At 40.9% G+C, this 18,282-nt stretch overlaps 1 protein-coding gene across 4 annotated transcripts in view; it reads right to left on the bottom strand.

Moving 5' to 3' along the window:
• Nucleotides 1-18,282, bottom strand: part of LOC149229251 (uncharacterized) — a 311,772-nt gene that overhangs the window by 92,544 nt on the left and 200,946 nt on the right. For all 4 annotated transcript variants that reach the window (XM_089378538.1, XM_089378540.1, XM_089378541.1 and 1 more), the window contains one exon: nucleotides 1,412-1,491. In XM_089378538.1, the coding sequence (XP_089234664.1) occupies nucleotides 1,412-1,491 (80 nt within the window). The remainder of the gene's footprint in view (nucleotides 1-1,411; nucleotides 1,492-18,282) is intronic.

Below are 18,282 nucleotides of genomic sequence, written 5' to 3'. Positions count from 1 at the left end.
AAGTTTAGACTTAGGGTCCTTTTAAAAATAATTAATTATTTTAATACAACTATTTATGGGTGGAATTTCCCAAAGCTCTTTCTGGATTCTTTGGAATACATGTGCCTAAGCCTCTCTGCAAAATTTGAGACATAGAGCACATCCGATGCTACCAAAAATCAACAATCTCCAGGAGGGAGGTGGGGTGATTTACAATTGTAGTTCGAAAGGACTACAGATGGGCAGGATCCTTGAGGAGCCCACCTCTCAGATCAATTACTTGCTATGAGAGCCCAGATCAGAAGTAGTAGGATGGACCAATGTCAGTGAGTGCATAGGAGTGCCAGAGTAACAATTGCAGTGGCTAGTAGCGCCAAAGACTGAGCAGCGTAGAGCAGAGTTGGCAATAGTGCAGATGGCACAGAGCAGAGGTTAGCAGCAACGCAGAGGCTTCAGAGCGTCAGCGCAAAGACTATCAACAATCAGAACTCCAGCAACGAGATGCATCATGCTAAACACCAGTTCAGTAATTTGGGATGCTTTTCTGTTGTTGATACAGTAGTAGCAACAGTCAGAGAAGGTTGCAATGCAGATGCAGTATTAGCAGTGGTAGTGCTAGCAGCAGCAAGTATGCAGAATTGAGAGGGAGTTGCAGTACATAAGCAGTGTTGACAGTGGAAGGGTCAGCAGCATTATAGATGCAACATGTGCATAGTAGTTGGTGGACAGGATGTCAGACATCAACAATGCAAAGGGTTCAGAATCAGAGTAATGCTTCAACAAGTTGCATTGTTAGAACACATTCCTCGCTAAGAGGGACTGTTGATTTTTGGTAGCATTAGATGTGCTCTGAGTCTCAAAATTTGCAAGGAGGCTTAGACACATGCATTCTCCAATACCCAGAAATCGTTTTGGGAAATTCCACTCCGAGACGGTTTTATTAAAATAATTAATTAAAAATCTTCTCCCCCTTCTCCCCCAGCACACAAACAACCTTTGAAGATATCATTTTGCAAAGTGTTTCATGGGTACTTTTCAGTGCATGTCTGACTTGCTAGAAGAGACAAGTCAACAGCTAATTTCACTTACCATGGAAAATCACTAGAAATCAGATACATGTGAAAGATCTGCCAAGCAATCTATACGAATTGATAACTCCAACTCTGCTGAATATTCTATTTGTCAAGAAGAAGGTGCAATATTCTACAAGTAGTCGAAAAATAGACTGCAATGAAAGGCTTAAGACATCAAGAAATCAAGTAGGTCAGTCACATTTATAAATTTCAACAAACCAATTTTCTTCTATTTTGCAAATCTGTTTGATCCTGTAAGCTAGAATACATGTAGTCATTATCCAAAAATCCCATGAAAATCTATTGAATGTTTGCATAAGCATCAAACAACGATGGAGGTAAGGATCAGTACTTAATACCCTGCAGACATCTTTTACTGTGGAAAATAGGCCAGCATGTCCAGAAACTCCTCCAAGTAGGAATGCAGTTGGATCATGTACTGCAAAAAGGGTGAATGCCAAAAGAATCTATACAAATCAGTCAGCCAGAAATGTTTAAAATAATAGGCAGAGAAGAACGATATTGATTTTAAATTCAATAAATATGGAAAAAAGACTTATACAAAACATTTCAGATTGAGAGAATAATACATTTGATACATATATTTAATCATTTCCTGGTGAGATTAAATGGATGAATATCTTTCACAGCTGATGAAAAGAAATGGATAGTGCAATCATCTGGTGTATATATCCTAGACCAACCCAACCTACATTAAGCCTATAGCTTCAAGCCTCCTCATTTTGGTCTGGGTTCCACCCCACAATCTGGTTGCACTTATATTCAGTGTCTGTTGGCAGTAAATGTGAAGAAATGCAGGAGAAATCAACCCCTGCACCCTCCCAAGAATATAGATTTAAATTGGACAAACATTATAAGACTTAACATACTCACGGCATAAGCAATCTGCACGAAATGACAAGTATTTTCTCTGTGTTAGCAACAGCCTCTGTATTTGAGAGCGAATTCTTTTATTAATTATCTCATAATACCAGCATATTTGTAGCATTTCTAGACAACTTTGAAAGGAAAAATTACCAAGCTTTTCAGTATCCATGATAAAATCAGAGGAATGCTGGAGGTTGGTTTTTTACTCAGCTTTATGAGAAATCATTTTAGGGAAAAGACTTGGCTAACACTGAACTCACACAGTCAGTTCTATTTTTTGAGAAATTCACACATTACTTCATGGCACAGAGACAGCTACAGCAATCTAGTAACAGTATTACAAGAAAATTCCCATCCTAAAAAAAAAGCCAGAAATGCAAGTATATAAGTGCAATTGGAAGGGACTCAACATCTTTACAGAAAAACTGAAGTTGGCTTTACAAACCCAAGTCAATTCCCGCTTAAAAGGCCTCAATTCCGCTAAGCTAAGAGGGGATGGTTCTGTCACAACCATTTCAACAGGAGATTCTTCCTCCACAAATTAAGATTTTAACAGAACAGCAATCATTCGCAGTATCTAACTTGAAACTGTCATCACAGCAGTCTCTGATTCACACTCTGGCAGCAGGTTCTTTGGGTGCACCAAATGTCGCCAACTAAATGGGGCAAATGGCAATGGCAATTGGAAAGCTTGGGATGCTTGAGACCTTTCCATACGCGTCAGACAATCTCCATCAACAAGCTGTGCAGTAGATGCAACGTATCCTCACAACCGGTCAAGCAGCTCGAGGCCTCCTTGCTATGAGGGATTACTTTACCAAACTAAAGGCCCTTAGTTCTTATTGGGCTGCTCGTCCTCAGAAGAAACAGTGATTGCACTAGTTATATTAGCAGCACCATGCGCAGTGACGAATCCAACACCCAAATCGGCAGGTCATACACCAGCAGATATGGCTTCTAAACGGGGACATAAAGGCACTGTTGGTTATCTGGAAGAGTCACATTTCGCTAGTCATCTCTCTTCCCTGACATTTACAGAAAATAGCATGGATAGTGTATTTGCGAGTATTGCTGGTGAAAAAGTTGTTGAGACTGGCAGAGCGCAGCATTATCCCACTGGATGGAGGTGGGGAAGATCAGCTATCAAATAAAGACTCCCTTGCTGCAGTACGCAATTCTGCACAGACGGGAGCTCGAATACAATTTGCTCTTGCAAGTGCATTCATTTCGCAGGAAGTTGTTTGTTGCATATGGGGATTCTAAATGCTAAATGCGGAATGTCAGATGAAGAATGTGTATCAGTGAAAAACACTAATAAGTTCAGTCACGATGATGAAGTACCATATACAAAAGATTCCGTGGCTGGAAGGGTAGCAAATAGTTTTTAATAATTCGTAACCGCATTGTCAATCCAGGTGAGGAAACAGTGAAAAAAGGCTGTATGGTTAGTTGGAATTGTTGAAAAAAGCAATCTTGGGTTGGAGGCATAAGCCAGTTGGGCTACGTGGTTTCCGGGTAGAGGCAACAATAGCAGATACAGAGACACAAAGGCAGAGTGATGGGTATGTTTTTCTGCGAACATGTAAAAAGCAGGTCAGCCAAGCACTGATTCATGGTGAAAGAATGCCGGCTGATCAGTGAGAGAAATGTACGTCATAGTTTGGGAACTAATATGAATCAAACTAGAGCTCGTGCTGTGGGCGCGCGAGACACGTTTATACCCCATCTCCAGCCAGTGGTCGAGACTTCCAGGTTACTCTTCCGTAGGCCATTTGCGCCACCCTGAATCATAGCTGATGTTTGAATGTCCAGAAATGAACGGCCACAGCTAATGTTTTGTCGGAAGCGTTCGAGCGCAGACAGGGGCAGGGCAATATTCTAGCCGATTCCAGGTAGGCCGTTCTTCCGTTAATCGGGCCAGCCATTAAGAACTCTACTGTGGCTCATCCGAGCAAGACGTGGCTATAGTCAAAGCATACAATTGCATTTTTTTTAATTTTAGAAGTGGGACACTGTCAATGGTCGGTCTTTATTTTTATTTTGTAATATTAGATTTTGTCTTCGTAAATTAAGCTCTTCATAAAAATAATATTATTTCACTGTAAGAAAATTAAAAGATTAAAATCTCCTCATAAAGAGAGGTATTTTCTCATATTCAAAAATGGTTGCACAGCGGGAGTGTTCCTCTCTCTAAAAGCTTAATAAAAATTTCCTTGGTGATAATGGATTTTTCTGGCTTTGTTATCTTATGAATGTTTCAACAAATAAGACTTTCTTTTCTCTGTTCCTTCTACAGTGATTTTGAAGGGTTGATTTGCCGGTGATTCAATATCATAACAATGTTTAGTGTGATAGATTCATTGAGGGATAGACAATCACATTGAAGGAGAGATCACAAAGCTAAATATTATCTGGGATTTTTTTAGGCGTGAAGTAATCATCAAGCCTCTTCGCTAGGTCGACCCTCAAGGGGTTCCTTAGTAAATGCTTGGATTATTTTATGTCATAGTCGATCTTTGGGTTGAGGGCAATTCCAATAAGGAGTTCTCTCTAGTCGGTTATTGACCTTGCAAATCCTTGTAATTAGTTTTGATTGGCTTGGAGGCTAAACATCTCTCTAGATTCTAGTTTCTCCTCCCCAATCCATTATTCCGTGAAATTAAAATAAGGAGGGTCATTTTTCTTGATATCCTCTCATCTTAACATTCCCTTGACTCCATTTCGCTTGAACATTGGCACTGGTCTTCACATCCCTACATCACTACTAATATATTGTTTTCCTTGAGAACCCAATTCATTCACTGAGGTTACTTGCGACATCACCTTATTTGATATTGTTTATGGCCCAAAGAAAGTCGGCTTAAGAAGCCCCCCTCAAAGCCCAAAGAAAGTTGGCCTAAAGAGGTAAGGTAGGTCGTCAAGGTGACAATGGGTAACCTTTTTCAGCACGGAAAAAAGCTATATATTGTGTTATATTCATCAAAGAAACAAATGTACAGCAATATTTATATGGGAACCACCAGATATGGCAGAAAATATGTGGATCAAAGCCACATAATGAGGAAAGATTCAAGAATCTTTTTCTGTTCTGCTACATATAGTTCAAATGGAGAGATAATTGCTAAAAGCACAAACGATAGTTCAAAAATCGGTCCCATGAGACAAAAGTATATGGAAATATTCAAAAAGGAAGTCAAAATATTGGGAAAACAGAAAGCATACCAGATAGACTTCAATATATAGAAAATTATGTACCCGGCATGCAAAAGTCTTGGATCTAATGAGATACACAGATCCACTCAGTTTGTATGACGTGGGTTGTAGCATTCATCACTAAAACATACAATTTGAGTGGTAATAGATTCCCTATGAAAAGTAGCCTTACACCTATATTTTCATACCAAACATATTTAAATATTTTGGACATAGTCCGTTGTTATTTGGAAATCACACAACAAATTTGTTGTGCTTGCTCTTTTGGAGGTTAACTAAAGAAATACGAAAAACAAGTGAGAGAATATGAACGAGCGAGAGATTATCATTTCAGTCTATCTCAAAATTACATAAGATAGTGTCATATGAATATTTAAAAGATGCCATTACTCTCATAATGATCACCTAACATTTAATTGTATACATAACTTTATTATTTATGATTTTATTATAATATAAACAAAATCATCATTACAATATCTAACACCCCCTCTTAAAGATGATTTCATTTTTCATAACCCCTCACATTTCTCGAATTTTTTCAAACTTCTCTTCATTAAGTACCTTAGTGAAGATGCCTACTACTTCATCTTGGAACCTGCAATAAATCAAATCTATTTTTTTTGTTCTGCACTTGTTCTTTGAAATAATGAAGTCGAATTTCAACATGTTTTGTTTTCAGTTGGTAAATCAGATTCTTCATCATCTTGATTTTACTTTGGTTGTGAGTCTGTGACAATGTAGAATTGTAGGCTGCATTTGTAGAAGCTTCAAGTCACTTAAAATCCTTCATAGCCATACTACTTCACAAGTTGCTCCAACAGCTGATTTGTATTCTAATACTATTGTTGAAACTTGAAAGTGCTACTGAAGGTTGCTTTTTACTTTGTCAATGAAATTACTCCACTACCAAGAGAAAAGCATGAATTGTTCTAGATTTCATGTCATCTGTATCAACTTCCCAATCTGCATCTAAACAACCTTTCAACGTGAATTTATCATTCCTTTCCAATACAATACCAAATTGTAAGATACTCTTAACATATACTCTTTTTGTTACATTTCAATGTGTTTTCCTAGGACAATCTAATAACATTCCAACTACAAAAGTTATGTTTGGTCTAGTTGTCATAAAATAAATTAATCCTCCAACAAGTTGACAATAAAATAATTAATTTACTACTTCAGATTTATCATTTTTTGTTAGTTATAAATTTACCTCCATTGGAGTTTTGCTTGGATTACAATATTGCATTCAAAAAATTTCGAACAATTCTAAACATACTTTGTCCATGAAAGAAAAATCATGTGGATGTTGCCCAACTATAATACCCAAGAAAAAATGTAACAATCTACACATGATTGTAACTCTAGTTAAGAGTTGAAGGAATCAAACTTAACCATTAGTAGGCTATCGCATTGTGTTATAATCAGTCCCCCGAGAGGAAAAGGGGTTTCACCCTATTCGAATGCATTTTGTTCCACAGATGAGGAGAGTAGCTGAGAGTAGATGGGTAGAGAGCAAACAGAAAGAGTTTGTGAACTGAGTAACCCACGAGCCGCAAGTCTCACTTCTTTGTACTTGCATCCATTTTCCATTCAGAGAAAGAGAGCATAGCATCCTCACCATCCTTCTAGCGAGGTTTTCTCCCGAAAGGGCTTCCTAGGTTATACCTTGTGTTGTGGTTTGTGAGTATTATTTTGTTGTTCTTTATTTTCTGCATATTTTATCTATTGTAGCAGAACACAATAATTAATGAAGCCAGAAATCTAAGGAGAAATTAACTCTCATAGTGTAGATTTCAGATTTTAAGTATAATTCATCATATTTGTTTTGACGAACTATGCAATGGAATATCCACGACAACTTATGGATCATATTGGTATCAGAGTAGGTTTCTTTGGGAATATTATGAAGAGTTGTAGAGGATTCGGATCAATTAAGCCAATAGTCACAAAACCTCATTCATGGCTAATGAATCTATGAATAACCCTCAAGATCCCTCGGAGGAGAGGTTTGTGTCGCTGGAAACACAAGTCACAGATATAAACTGTAATGTGAGCCTCCCCATCGTAGTCTTGACCAGTGTGGAAAAAGTCTGGAAAAAATCCCGATTTAATCCTAAAAACGCGATTTTTTGAACTAAACGATTTAATCCCCCGACTTTTTGGCGACCTTTTCACAAAGGAAAAAATCTCGATTTTTTCCTTATACTCCCGATTTAATCGGGAGTCGACCCAAACAGTCTGCCTCCCTTCCCAGGCCGCGGATAAAGAGGCCGCAAAGGTGAAAAAACTGTAAATTGAAGCTTCCATCCATGAATTTTCAAGTTATTGCATTGTATTGTTTGTCATACTTCTTGCGAGCATAGCAGTCTCATTTGTAATCTGTTAGTTTTGAGGTTAAGATATGTTTTTGTTTTCCAAGAAAAAACAAATCTTTATACTTCATATTTCTAGTTAGAAAGCAAAGTATACATTGGCTAAGCCTCCAGGTTTTTAGTGATCCAGACTCTAACAGCCACTGCCCCTTCAAAAGATTACAAAAGTACCAAAAGGACAAGCATACAACAGTCTTCCGTAGAAAGAACCCCACACCATCAAAAACATTGTTACAGTTGTTGAATGCTTCCAGAAGAAACAACAAAGAGGAGGTCATGAAGATCAAATAGCAACAACCTGTCCAAAAAAAACAAAACCAGCGCCTCAAAAAAGAACCCATTTTTCAGACAGGAACAAAGTACCTGTGAAATCTTGTGACAACAAAGATCCTTCCTGCAATGAGAGCAGGTTTTGAAAGAGAATCTTCTTTAGTGGTGAACTCCCTGTAAATGTGGGCAAAGGTTATGTATCAGAAGTGGATTTTACCTCCAAGAGTTTTTGAATAATAGATGCCAAGGCTAGGTTAGTAATTTGACATCTACTGTTTTCTCAGAAAATAAGCTGCTTGGAGTCACCAAGCGTCAATTTTCACATCTACTGTGATACTCACTGTTAATTTTCATTGGACCTCCCACCTGACACCTTATTACCCAAGCAGATTAAAATCTACTGAATAAATGCATGACTTATTTCTTAATACAATTAGCGGAAACAAAAATTAAAAGGGGAAGAGGATCTCAGTGACTGATAACTTGATGACTTTTGGATGACTCATAATATACATTTATTATATTTTTTGTTGATATTTTGACTCTTGAGAGTTGAGACTCAGACAGGACCCAAAATTCAGGAGTTGATTCACTATTTTGATATGTGATGTAGCATTAGACTTCATATACATATTATATATTAGCTTTCTTTACATGTTTATGTGGAAATGCATTTATTTGATGTTGTGGATACTCTAGATGTTAAAAAAAAAAAAAATGAATAATTTTGTGTTTTTTAAATTTTGCCGACTTTTTCAAAAAACTCCCGACTTTGACGAGTTTTTCAACTTTTGGACCCTTGCCGAATTAATCCCGACTTCGACTTTTTCCACATTGGTCTTGACCAATAAGCTCAGGTTATTCAAAGAAGATAGAGTTTCTAATGTGGAGGTCAAATTGTAGGGGAAATCCACAGACCGAGAAGAACTAGAGAGGAAATCTAAGAAATACCTTGAAAAGGTTCAACTTATATTGGATGTCGTGAACCACTGTCAATCCCTATTCAAAATCAAAGTGAAGGTTGACACCAAGCCGTATCAAGGAGAGATTAACACTTTAAAGTTAAATCACTAGTTGCAACAATTAGAGGTTTATTTTAGTGTTCATCATATAGAGAAAGAACAAAAGATTTTGTTTGCTACGTTGAAATGAGAGGGCCATGCCCCGACTTGGTGAGAAAGCCACACGAATACCTTGAGAATGGTGGAAGATCCTCCACTAACTAAGTGGGAGGATTTCAAAACCCTAAAGTCACAATCTTATCCTATCGGCTATGTCGAAGACCAATGGATCTGATGGCATTACCTCAGGTAAAGGCAAAGGCAGAGTGTATAGGAATAAACCACATAATTTAGAAAGATGGCCATAATGTTGGACATCTCCCCAAAGAACCTAGACTTACTCATCAAGTATCTAGAGGATATACACAGCGAACTGTGGAAGCAAGTGATGTTCAAACCTAGATCAATAGATGAGGCTTGTGTACAGGCACAATACCTAAATAATATAGGCCATAAGAAAGGGATATCTAGTTGGTCGAAGCAGAAGGAGCACCAAGACACTTCTAAGGAGGGGAGGAAGAAGTAGAAAGGGAGAAAATATAAAAACACAACAGCCATAACACACCAATGCAAAGATCCTAACAACCATTGCAACATTGATGGTCATACAAAGGAGAAGTGCTAGAAGTTGAATCTAGAGCTTGTTAAACTTTCACACTGCTCTATGCTGTTTCAATTACTTTAGCCCAATTCAATTCTTCAATTAGTAATATTTCAACAATAATTAATCTTTCCAATCATCATTAATAATCGAAGATAGAACAAAAAATGTAATGACAAACGAGACTATCAACACATCAACAAGAGACACCATATTTGGTCAAAGACCAGGGAAAAATCCACTATGGGGAAAACTATTTTAAATTCTTCTTCTATGAGATTGTCATAAAATGTTCAATAGAGAGTACAATAATCCAATTTCAACAATAAGTGACAGGACCGTAAAACAGATGTAAAACAGTAAAGGAGATTTTATCCTGAACCTGTAATTATTTTCCTGAAGTCTTACAAATTTAACTAACAAATTAACTAACAGAACTGTTGAGGGTACCTACCTGTGCCCTTGCGGTTGATGATGCCTCCAGCTCCCTGCTTCGGTTACCAAAAGACCGAATCCACCCAGCCAAACTGAGCAAAACCTGGCTACTCAGTCCAGTAAGCTTCTGAGATGAAGCCGACTGTTCCCCTGTGCCCAGAACCTCAGAACAATTCCGGCTCTTCCTGTGGATAATTTCCGTTGATGATGTTCCTCCTTCATTTTTCCTTTCCTCCCTGTTTACCTTCCTACTCCCCCGGTTCCCTTCTAAAATTTTTCTCTGTGGTTTTTATCTGGTTTCTTGGTAGTGGCCGCTCTTCCACCAACAGCCCACCGCTTAGTCTCCTGGTGACACCCTTCCATGTCACGTATCATCTCCCATATTTCTTTTAAGGTCACATATATATATACTTTATGATTTAATAAATTGCCTTTCTTTATGTTTTATTAACGTACTCCTTTTATTATAAAGATTATAACATTATACTAAGTACCCCTTTTAATTAATTTCTTATATATATATATATATATTAATTATTTTATTAATTTATTAATATAATTTTTATTAATAATCTTAAATATATAATCTACATAGCCTTCTTTTAGTATTTAACCATTAATCATGAAACATTAAGCAATATGGCTGTTGATGGATGAGTAGAACCTCTATTCGAAGAAGTGCCATGATATTTAGTACTTATAGTTAATTTAGTATATAAATACTACTGCGGTGTATGCGACACATGCATATGTAGCTATCATATGCATGCATCGTATGCCTGCTATTATTCTTGCGTTCTCTATATTTATAGATAGGTTGTTACAATAAGTCAAAGTCAATATTTTACTATCACACTGCAAATTCCTGCAATCATACATGAATTCTTGTAATAGCAAATTCCTATAATCATACAGAAATTCCAATAATAGTGAATTCTTACAATCATATGTAATTCTTGTAACCACACGTGAATGCTATAATAGCACGCGAATTCCTGTAATATGTGATATTCCCACTTAGCAACATAGCTAAGGGAAAAATTAATTTTTGATCAGTTTTGAATTGATTCACATTAGTGTGGGTTTAGAGGCCCCACATGTATTTTTGATCAAATGTGAAACCAAACATTAGAGGATGGAGGAGAAAATCGAGCCACTAGTGGTACATGGGGGCCACTCATAGAAAATTGCAGCCCACATGGGCAACACACTCTCATTGGAGCGAAGTTGATGGGGGAAAGTCGAGCTAGGCCCAAATGGGAATCTTGGAGGCTCTCTGATAAATAGAGAAAGAGGCACTCATTTTGGTCATTCATTCATCTATTTAGAAATTTGTCTTTGACATAGCACGCTTGAGCGGAAGCCAAGTCTGCAAGTGTTGTTTAGCACACGAGTGTCTCTAAGCGGAGACCTCAACCCTTGCTTCGGTGGACTTTGAGTGCCAACCCAAGGAGGGAATTCCATCATTTTCCAATTGTTCTAGCAATGGGAGTGCGAGTTTGTGTGGAGGAGACACTAGCAGCAATGTAGGGACTGCATGTTGATTTGTGGTAGCATCAGATGTGCTCTAGCCACGAAATTTGGTGGAGAGCTTGGGGCACATGAGATCTCCAATACCCAGAAAGGGTTTGCACAGATTCTAAACAGTTTAGGAGATATTAAAATAATTAATATTTTTAATGGAGTCCCTAAGTCTAAACTTAGGGAAATTAAAATATTAATGTGGATTAATATAAAACTGTGTAAGAATGGTCCAAAAGACACAGATCAAGCTAGATCTAATCTTAGCCATTGATTAGGGACTTAATCTCAGCCGTTGATATGTCAACGAGAAAAGTATAAGAGAAGGCTTGAGGATCACTTGGAGAGTACACCAGATGATCAGTCATTCTATTCTCTAGAGCAGGGTTTGCTAAGAGAGATAGAATCAGTGATCGGAGTTGCAGCTGAGGGGCAGTGAGTACAGAGAGACAGAGAGGCAGAGATAGTGTCAGGAGATCAACACAAGAACTAGGAGGGCTGACGCAGTAGCAGCTAGGGCTCACGCAAGGCCACGGAAAGGCAGCCAGGCACTGCGCAGTGCTTCAGAGAGGCCAGCGTTGCTGACGCAAGGCCTCCTGAGGCTGACGCAAGCCCATTCAAGGTGACACAAGGCCAACGTTGGGCAAAGAGAGGTTGACGCAGTCCAAAAAGGCAGACGTTGGGGTTTCTAGGGAAAATTGGAGCTGAGGCACTGTCGGAGGGTCTATCCGAGGTTTCAGTCGGGATATATGTTTCAGACTGAGAGGTACTACTACCAAGGGCATTCTCTATTGGGTAAGCCGGATTTGGAACTCAGATTGTACTCTGAAATTGCTTAATAAGAAAACCCTCAGATAGTTGCACCAGCTTTCCCACATTGGGTTTTTCCGGGGATATTGGTCCAAAAATAACAGTGTCATTTTCCGTGCTTGTTTTTGTTTCCTTCAGTTGATGATCTATAATATGTTGGGCATGCACTAGTGTTTATTTTTTAGTATTTACATTCTAAATAACTTGTTAAGTAACGGAACAAGTAGGTAGGAATAAATCAGTAAAGTGCATGGAGGGTTTCCAACTGGTAGACTTAGAAATTCCAACATGGTATCAGAGCGTGGTTGCAGATCACAGGAGAACTGAGGACATCAGTTGAGCGGAGCAATAGCAGCAGAAAACAACTGTCTCGAGTGACAGAAGTTGTTTCTAGCAGAGCAACAACAAGGGAAGGTTGACGCAGTGTTTGCATCATCAAGGGTGAGCCAGGAAGAGAGAGCACAAAAGCTAAGGGAGGCAAAGGGAGACTCACGCAGAAGCTAGGAGGGCTGACACAGTTGGCTGAGGAGGCCGAGTTGCTAGTGTCGAGATTGCACAGAGCCCAAGAGCTCTCACCTTTAGGTTGCTGGGGTTTAGGAGGCTATGGGAAAATTGCAGAGTGGAGCTGGTGAGGTACTATAGTCAGAACAGTACCTAACAGGGCAAGACCAAAAGGAGAGAGTTGCTACTGAGGGTTTCTAGCCAAGAAATCCGGATCAGTGGTGCAGTTGCACAGACGATCAAAGTAGGGGGCATCTCGACATTGGCAGAAGCATTTCCAGGAGGGAAATCGAGACTCGGAGGGAGTCACATCGAGAACTTTCAGGAGGGACATAGAAGAGCATCATGGCACTGCACAAAGTAAAAGACCAGGACAGACTAGACGGAGCGTCAAACTTCGCATTCTGAAAAGCTAGAATCTTATCCGTACTTAACAGAAATCGTGTCAAGCACTTCACCTTGAAGATTGTCCCAGTCGACCCAGCTGAGAACGACAAGTACAAGAAGCCAATGGCGAGGGCCAAGAGCATCATCCTTGACGGGGTCAAGGACCATGTAGTACCACACATTGCTGAGAAGGAAACAACAAATGAGATGTGGGAGGCCCTAAAGAAATTGTACCAACATACTTCTGTGCAGAGAAGGATGTTACTAGAGAATCAACTGAGGTCATATCAGATGAAGAAGGGAGAACCGATTGACACCTTCCTCGGACGACTGAATGAGATCCGAGATCAGTTGACTGCCACAAAAGCCACACCGGATCAGGAATTGATGGTGAGGACAGTGCTGAATGCAGTCTCAGAAGATTGGGAGGTATTTGTCCAAAGTATACTGGATAGAGGGACACTTCCACCTTGGGATGAGATGTGGTCTGCTCTTCGCCAAGAAGAGATCAGACGATAGACAAAGGTGGGAAGCAGCAGTAAGGGGATTAGTGTCAAAAAGGAAGAGGAGGAAGATGTTGCCCTAGCATCTGAGGGAAAGCAAGAAAAGCGGAAGAAGAAGGATCTCTCCAAGATCAAGTGCTTCCACTGTGGGGAGTTGGGTCATTATGTGACCCAATGTCCAAGGAAGGAGAGTAAGGGAGAGTCTTTCGAGAATAAGGCACCACCAGCAAGGGCAGAGAAGGAAGTGGAGACAAACGATGACTGTGCCATGAGTGCACACGCACCACTTGAGAGGAAGTGGGGAGACATCGAGCTGTAGTCAGGCGGACTACAGGCAATGACGGACAAGATCCTCGAGGTATCCAGCCACTTGGATTAGACCTTGCTACGGGAGCTTCGAAGAGGAATAGCAAGACTAGCTGATGTGGGTAGACATGGATGCGGATGGAGCAGCAGAGAGAGCTACAGTGCAGGATTCCCAGGACAGTGTGAGGCTAGTAGGCTGCAGCAGTGTGAAAGGCACGGGAGTGTTGCACCAATGCAGGATAGCACAGAGAGGTGTGCAACGGTGCGAGATGCAGGAAGTTGTTGCAACAGCGCAGAGGTCGAAGAGGGAGCACTTGTTAGCAACAGAGGGAGCTTCAGCATCAGCGGGTGTCTCTAGCCTAACAAAGAGGTCAGAGTTGGGAGATCAGTTACTTACTTCTCAGTAACTGAGTTGCAGTGCAGTAATGGGCAGCATGATGAGAGGAGATGTAGCAGTGGCAGTGGCAGAGCCATGGGTAACAACATGGATGTAGAGGGAGCTGTCGTACAGATGCAACAGTGGTAGTGGCAAAACCATGGGCAGCAGTATAGGATACAGCTGCAGAGGATGTTGGGCAGCAGGCCTAGCATCAACACAGGGACTGATGCCAAATAATCAGAGTAATACTCAGTGAGGAGTATTGCTAGAGCACAATCCTCGCTAAGAGGGAGTGTCGATTTGTGGTAGCATCGGATGTGCTCTAGCCACGAAATTTGATGGATAGGTTGGGGCACATGAGATCTCCAATACGCAGAAAGCGTTTGGACAGATTCTAAACAGTTTAGGAGATATTAAAATAATTAATATTTTTAATGGAGTCCCTAAGTCTAAACTTAGGGAAATTAAAATATTGATGTGCATTAATATAAAACTGTGTTAGAATGGTCAAAAAGACATGGATCACGCCAAATGTAATCTTATCCATTGATTAGGGACTTAATCTCGACCGTTGATATGTCAACGAGAAAAATATAAGAGGATGCTTGAGGGTCACTTGGAAAGCACACCAAATGATTAGTCATTCTATTCTCTAGAGCGGGGTTTGCTAAGAGAGATAGAATCAGTGATCAGAGTTGTAGCTGAGGGGCAATGAGTACAAAGAGACAGAGAGGCAAAGATAGTGCCAGGAGATTAGTGCAAGAGCCAGGAGGGTTGACGCAGTAGCAGCCAGGGGTCACGCAAGGCCACGCAGAGGTAGCCAGGAGCTGCGCAGTGCTTCAGAGAGGCCAGTGTCGCTGATGCAGAGGCCCAGAAGACTGACGTAGGGCCTCCTGAGACTAACGCATGCCCATTCAAGGTGACGCAGGGCTAGCGCTGGGCAGAGAGAGGCTGAAGCAGTCCAGAAAGGCAGACGTTGGGGTTTCTGGGGCAGATTGGAGTTGAAGAATTGCTAGAGGGTTTATCCGAGGTTTCAGCCAGGATATTTGTCTCACATTGAAAGGTACTACTGCCAAGGGCATTCTCTATTGGGTAAGCCATATTTGGCACCCAGATTGTACTTTGAAATTGCTTAATAAGAAAACCCTCAGATAGCTGCACCGGTTTTCCCGCATTGGATTTTTCTGGGGACATTGGTCCAAAAATAATGGTGTCATTTTGTGTGCTTGTTTCTTTTTCCTTCAATTGATGATATGTAATATGTTGAGCATGCACTAGTGTTTATTTTCAGTATTTACATTGTAAATAACTTGTTAAGTAATGGAACAAGTAGGTAGGAATAAATCAGTAAAGTGCATGGAGGGTTTCTAACTGGTAGACTTAGAAATTCCAACACTGCACAGTACTTGGAGATGACACAGTTGGGATTTTGGGCCTAAAACTTGAAGTGGAGATTGGGGAGGTGTTTTGGGGCCTTTTCCAGCATTTTGGCGAAGCAACAAACACAACATTTGCTACAGGTTGCATCTTCTACTTGTGGAGGAGGGCCAAGCATTTGGGGTCACTTTTGGAGCATCAAAACTAGGACAAACCCTTTTTGGGTTTTTCTGGGTTTTTGACAAGGTCCTTAGAAATAATTTGCCAGAATTTTCTAGGCAGATTTGAGAGGTCAAACAGGGGTCCCAAGTCAGCCAGCAGTTAGAGAAGGTCAGGGGAAATTTGGGCCGAAATTCTGAGGTCAACATTTGGCCAATTCCTTCATGGATCTTTCTGGGTTATTGGTGTAGAGCCCGGGGTTAATTTCCCGAAATTTTCTGAGCACCAGAGGAGACCCTAACAGCGAATCTTCACACCCAGCAGCGTATTTCTGGGCAGTTCAGCGGAGAGCCAAGAGATAGAGCAGCAACATATTTGAGGGTGACTTCTTATTATTCATTTGGGCCTAGCTAACTTGCCTTGAGCAAGCCCAGGTGCACTCTTTCGAGCACCTCATTGTACCCTCTTCATATTATAATAAAATGGCTCAGCAACGCAGATTTTGGTGAAATTTCATGGTCTGACTCGTGTGTTTGATTTTCGTGGTTTTATGTCTATGTTTGCTTCGTTATTTACTGTAAAATTCCCTAGGAATATTTGGGGACACTGTGTTTAGCGGAGATAGGGCTTCAAGGGAGTTATCAGCAAATCTGAGGCGGAGAGAGTGTCGTCTGTAGGATCACTCTTGAGCATTCCGGTAGACTTTTGATCATACCCTTTGGGACATACCCGCCCATCATCCTCCAGTGTTGCTTACAATCACAGAGTGTTTGGTTGTTTCCCCTTCACACTCTCCATTCAAGCAACAGGACATGGGAGGCTTACCCTAGATAGTTGGATGAGACACCGCCTGTCATGAGTCAGGAGGAGACTCTCTAGTTGAGACACTTGGTAGGTGCACAAGCTATCAGATATAGGCTTAGGGATGGCGTGGTTGATGGCTGAGGTAGAATATGTTCCACCCTTGGGCTCACACTTGAGGGATAGTGGATGGTAGACTTCATCTACAGGAGGGTACCCAGATTCCGAGCAGTGTCTAGGTGTATCATCAGGTGTTGGGATAACGAATTTCACTATTTGTTCTGGTAGGACCAGAGTAGGTTCGCATGCGTGAGACATACTCTTAATACTTGGGGCCCACCCAAGGGATACATACAGAGGTTAGAGATGAGGGCCAGATGGGTTCTAGCAGGTAACAGTGTTATGTAGTGACAGCCTGTGAGGAGTGGGAGTTATGAGCTCCTCGTATGTTTGGGGGATCCAAGGATCCAATTGGCGGGCAGATCACTCCACTTTGTAATAAGCAGGGTCATGGCAGAGGATGATCCAATTCACTTTGGGTTTGACACATGGGGGATCACTGAGACCTCCACTGCATGGTGAGACAAACTTTTCCTGTTATGGCTCAGGGTTGAGATTGGTAGTGGAGGGGTTGATATTGGCATCATGGAGATGCTCGAGTAGGATGAGCTTGGGTCTCACAAATGTTTCACCCCTAGACCTCAAGAGGGGAGGATATAGTTTGTGCACGATGGGGAGTATGTCATAGTCAAAGTAGCGCAGTGTCAACATGGTGGCACCACTCTGGGAGTAGCAGGGAATCACGCATCACAACTCAATAACCTTTAGGGATGAGCTGGATACTACAAGGGTAGATGATGCAGATCTTCCATTGGGATTTAGCAAGTCACTTAGGGAGCAGGGGGCTTCTAGTACTTGCAACGGGCAGGATAGTGAGTGGAGAAAGGGGAGCTCCACATTGGACAAGATGGCCTAAGATCCTGGTATTGAAGGATTCTTTCATGTCAGGATAGTGCAAAGGTCAGGGATGATTTAGTGGCACATTTGGGAGCCTGGCACATTTTGCAGTGACAGTGGGGAGCAACAGTGAGAGAGGATGCTTGTTTAGGCATTGCTTGAGGACAAGCAATTTTTGGCGAGGAGGACTGTGATATTCCCACTTAGCGACATTGCTAAGGGAAATATCAATTCTTTGGCAGTTTTGAATTAATTCACATTAGCACTTAGGAAGTGTGGGTTTAGAAGCCCCACATTTATTTTTGATCAAATGTGAGCCCAAACATTAAAGGATGGACGAGAAAATCGAGCCACTAGTGGTACGTGGGGGCCACTCATAGAAAATTGTGGCCTGCATGGGCAACACACTCTCATTGGAGCGAAGTTGATGGGGGAAATTCGAGCTAGGCCCAAATTGGAATCTTGGAGGCTCTTTGATAAATAGAGCAAGAGGCACTCATTTTGGTCATTCATTCATCTATTTAGAAACTTGTCTTTGACATAGCACGCTTGAGCGGAAACCAAGTCTGCAAGTGTTGTTTAGCACATGAGTGTCTCCAAGCGGATATCTCAACCCTTGCTTCGGTGGACTTCGAGTGCCAGCCAAAGGAGGGAGTTCCACCCTTTTCCGATTGTTCCAG

This window comes from Pinus tabuliformis, chromosome J, assembly GCF_031772625.1.
Source record: "Pinus tabuliformis cultivar Carrire ecotype Pingquan chromosome J, CPIR1, whole genome shotgun sequence".
In the NCBI taxonomy this organism is placed as follows: domain Eukaryota; kingdom Viridiplantae; phylum Streptophyta; class Pinopsida; order Pinales; family Pinaceae; genus Pinus; species Pinus tabuliformis.
This window is presented reverse-complemented; position numbering and strand designations above follow the sequence as displayed.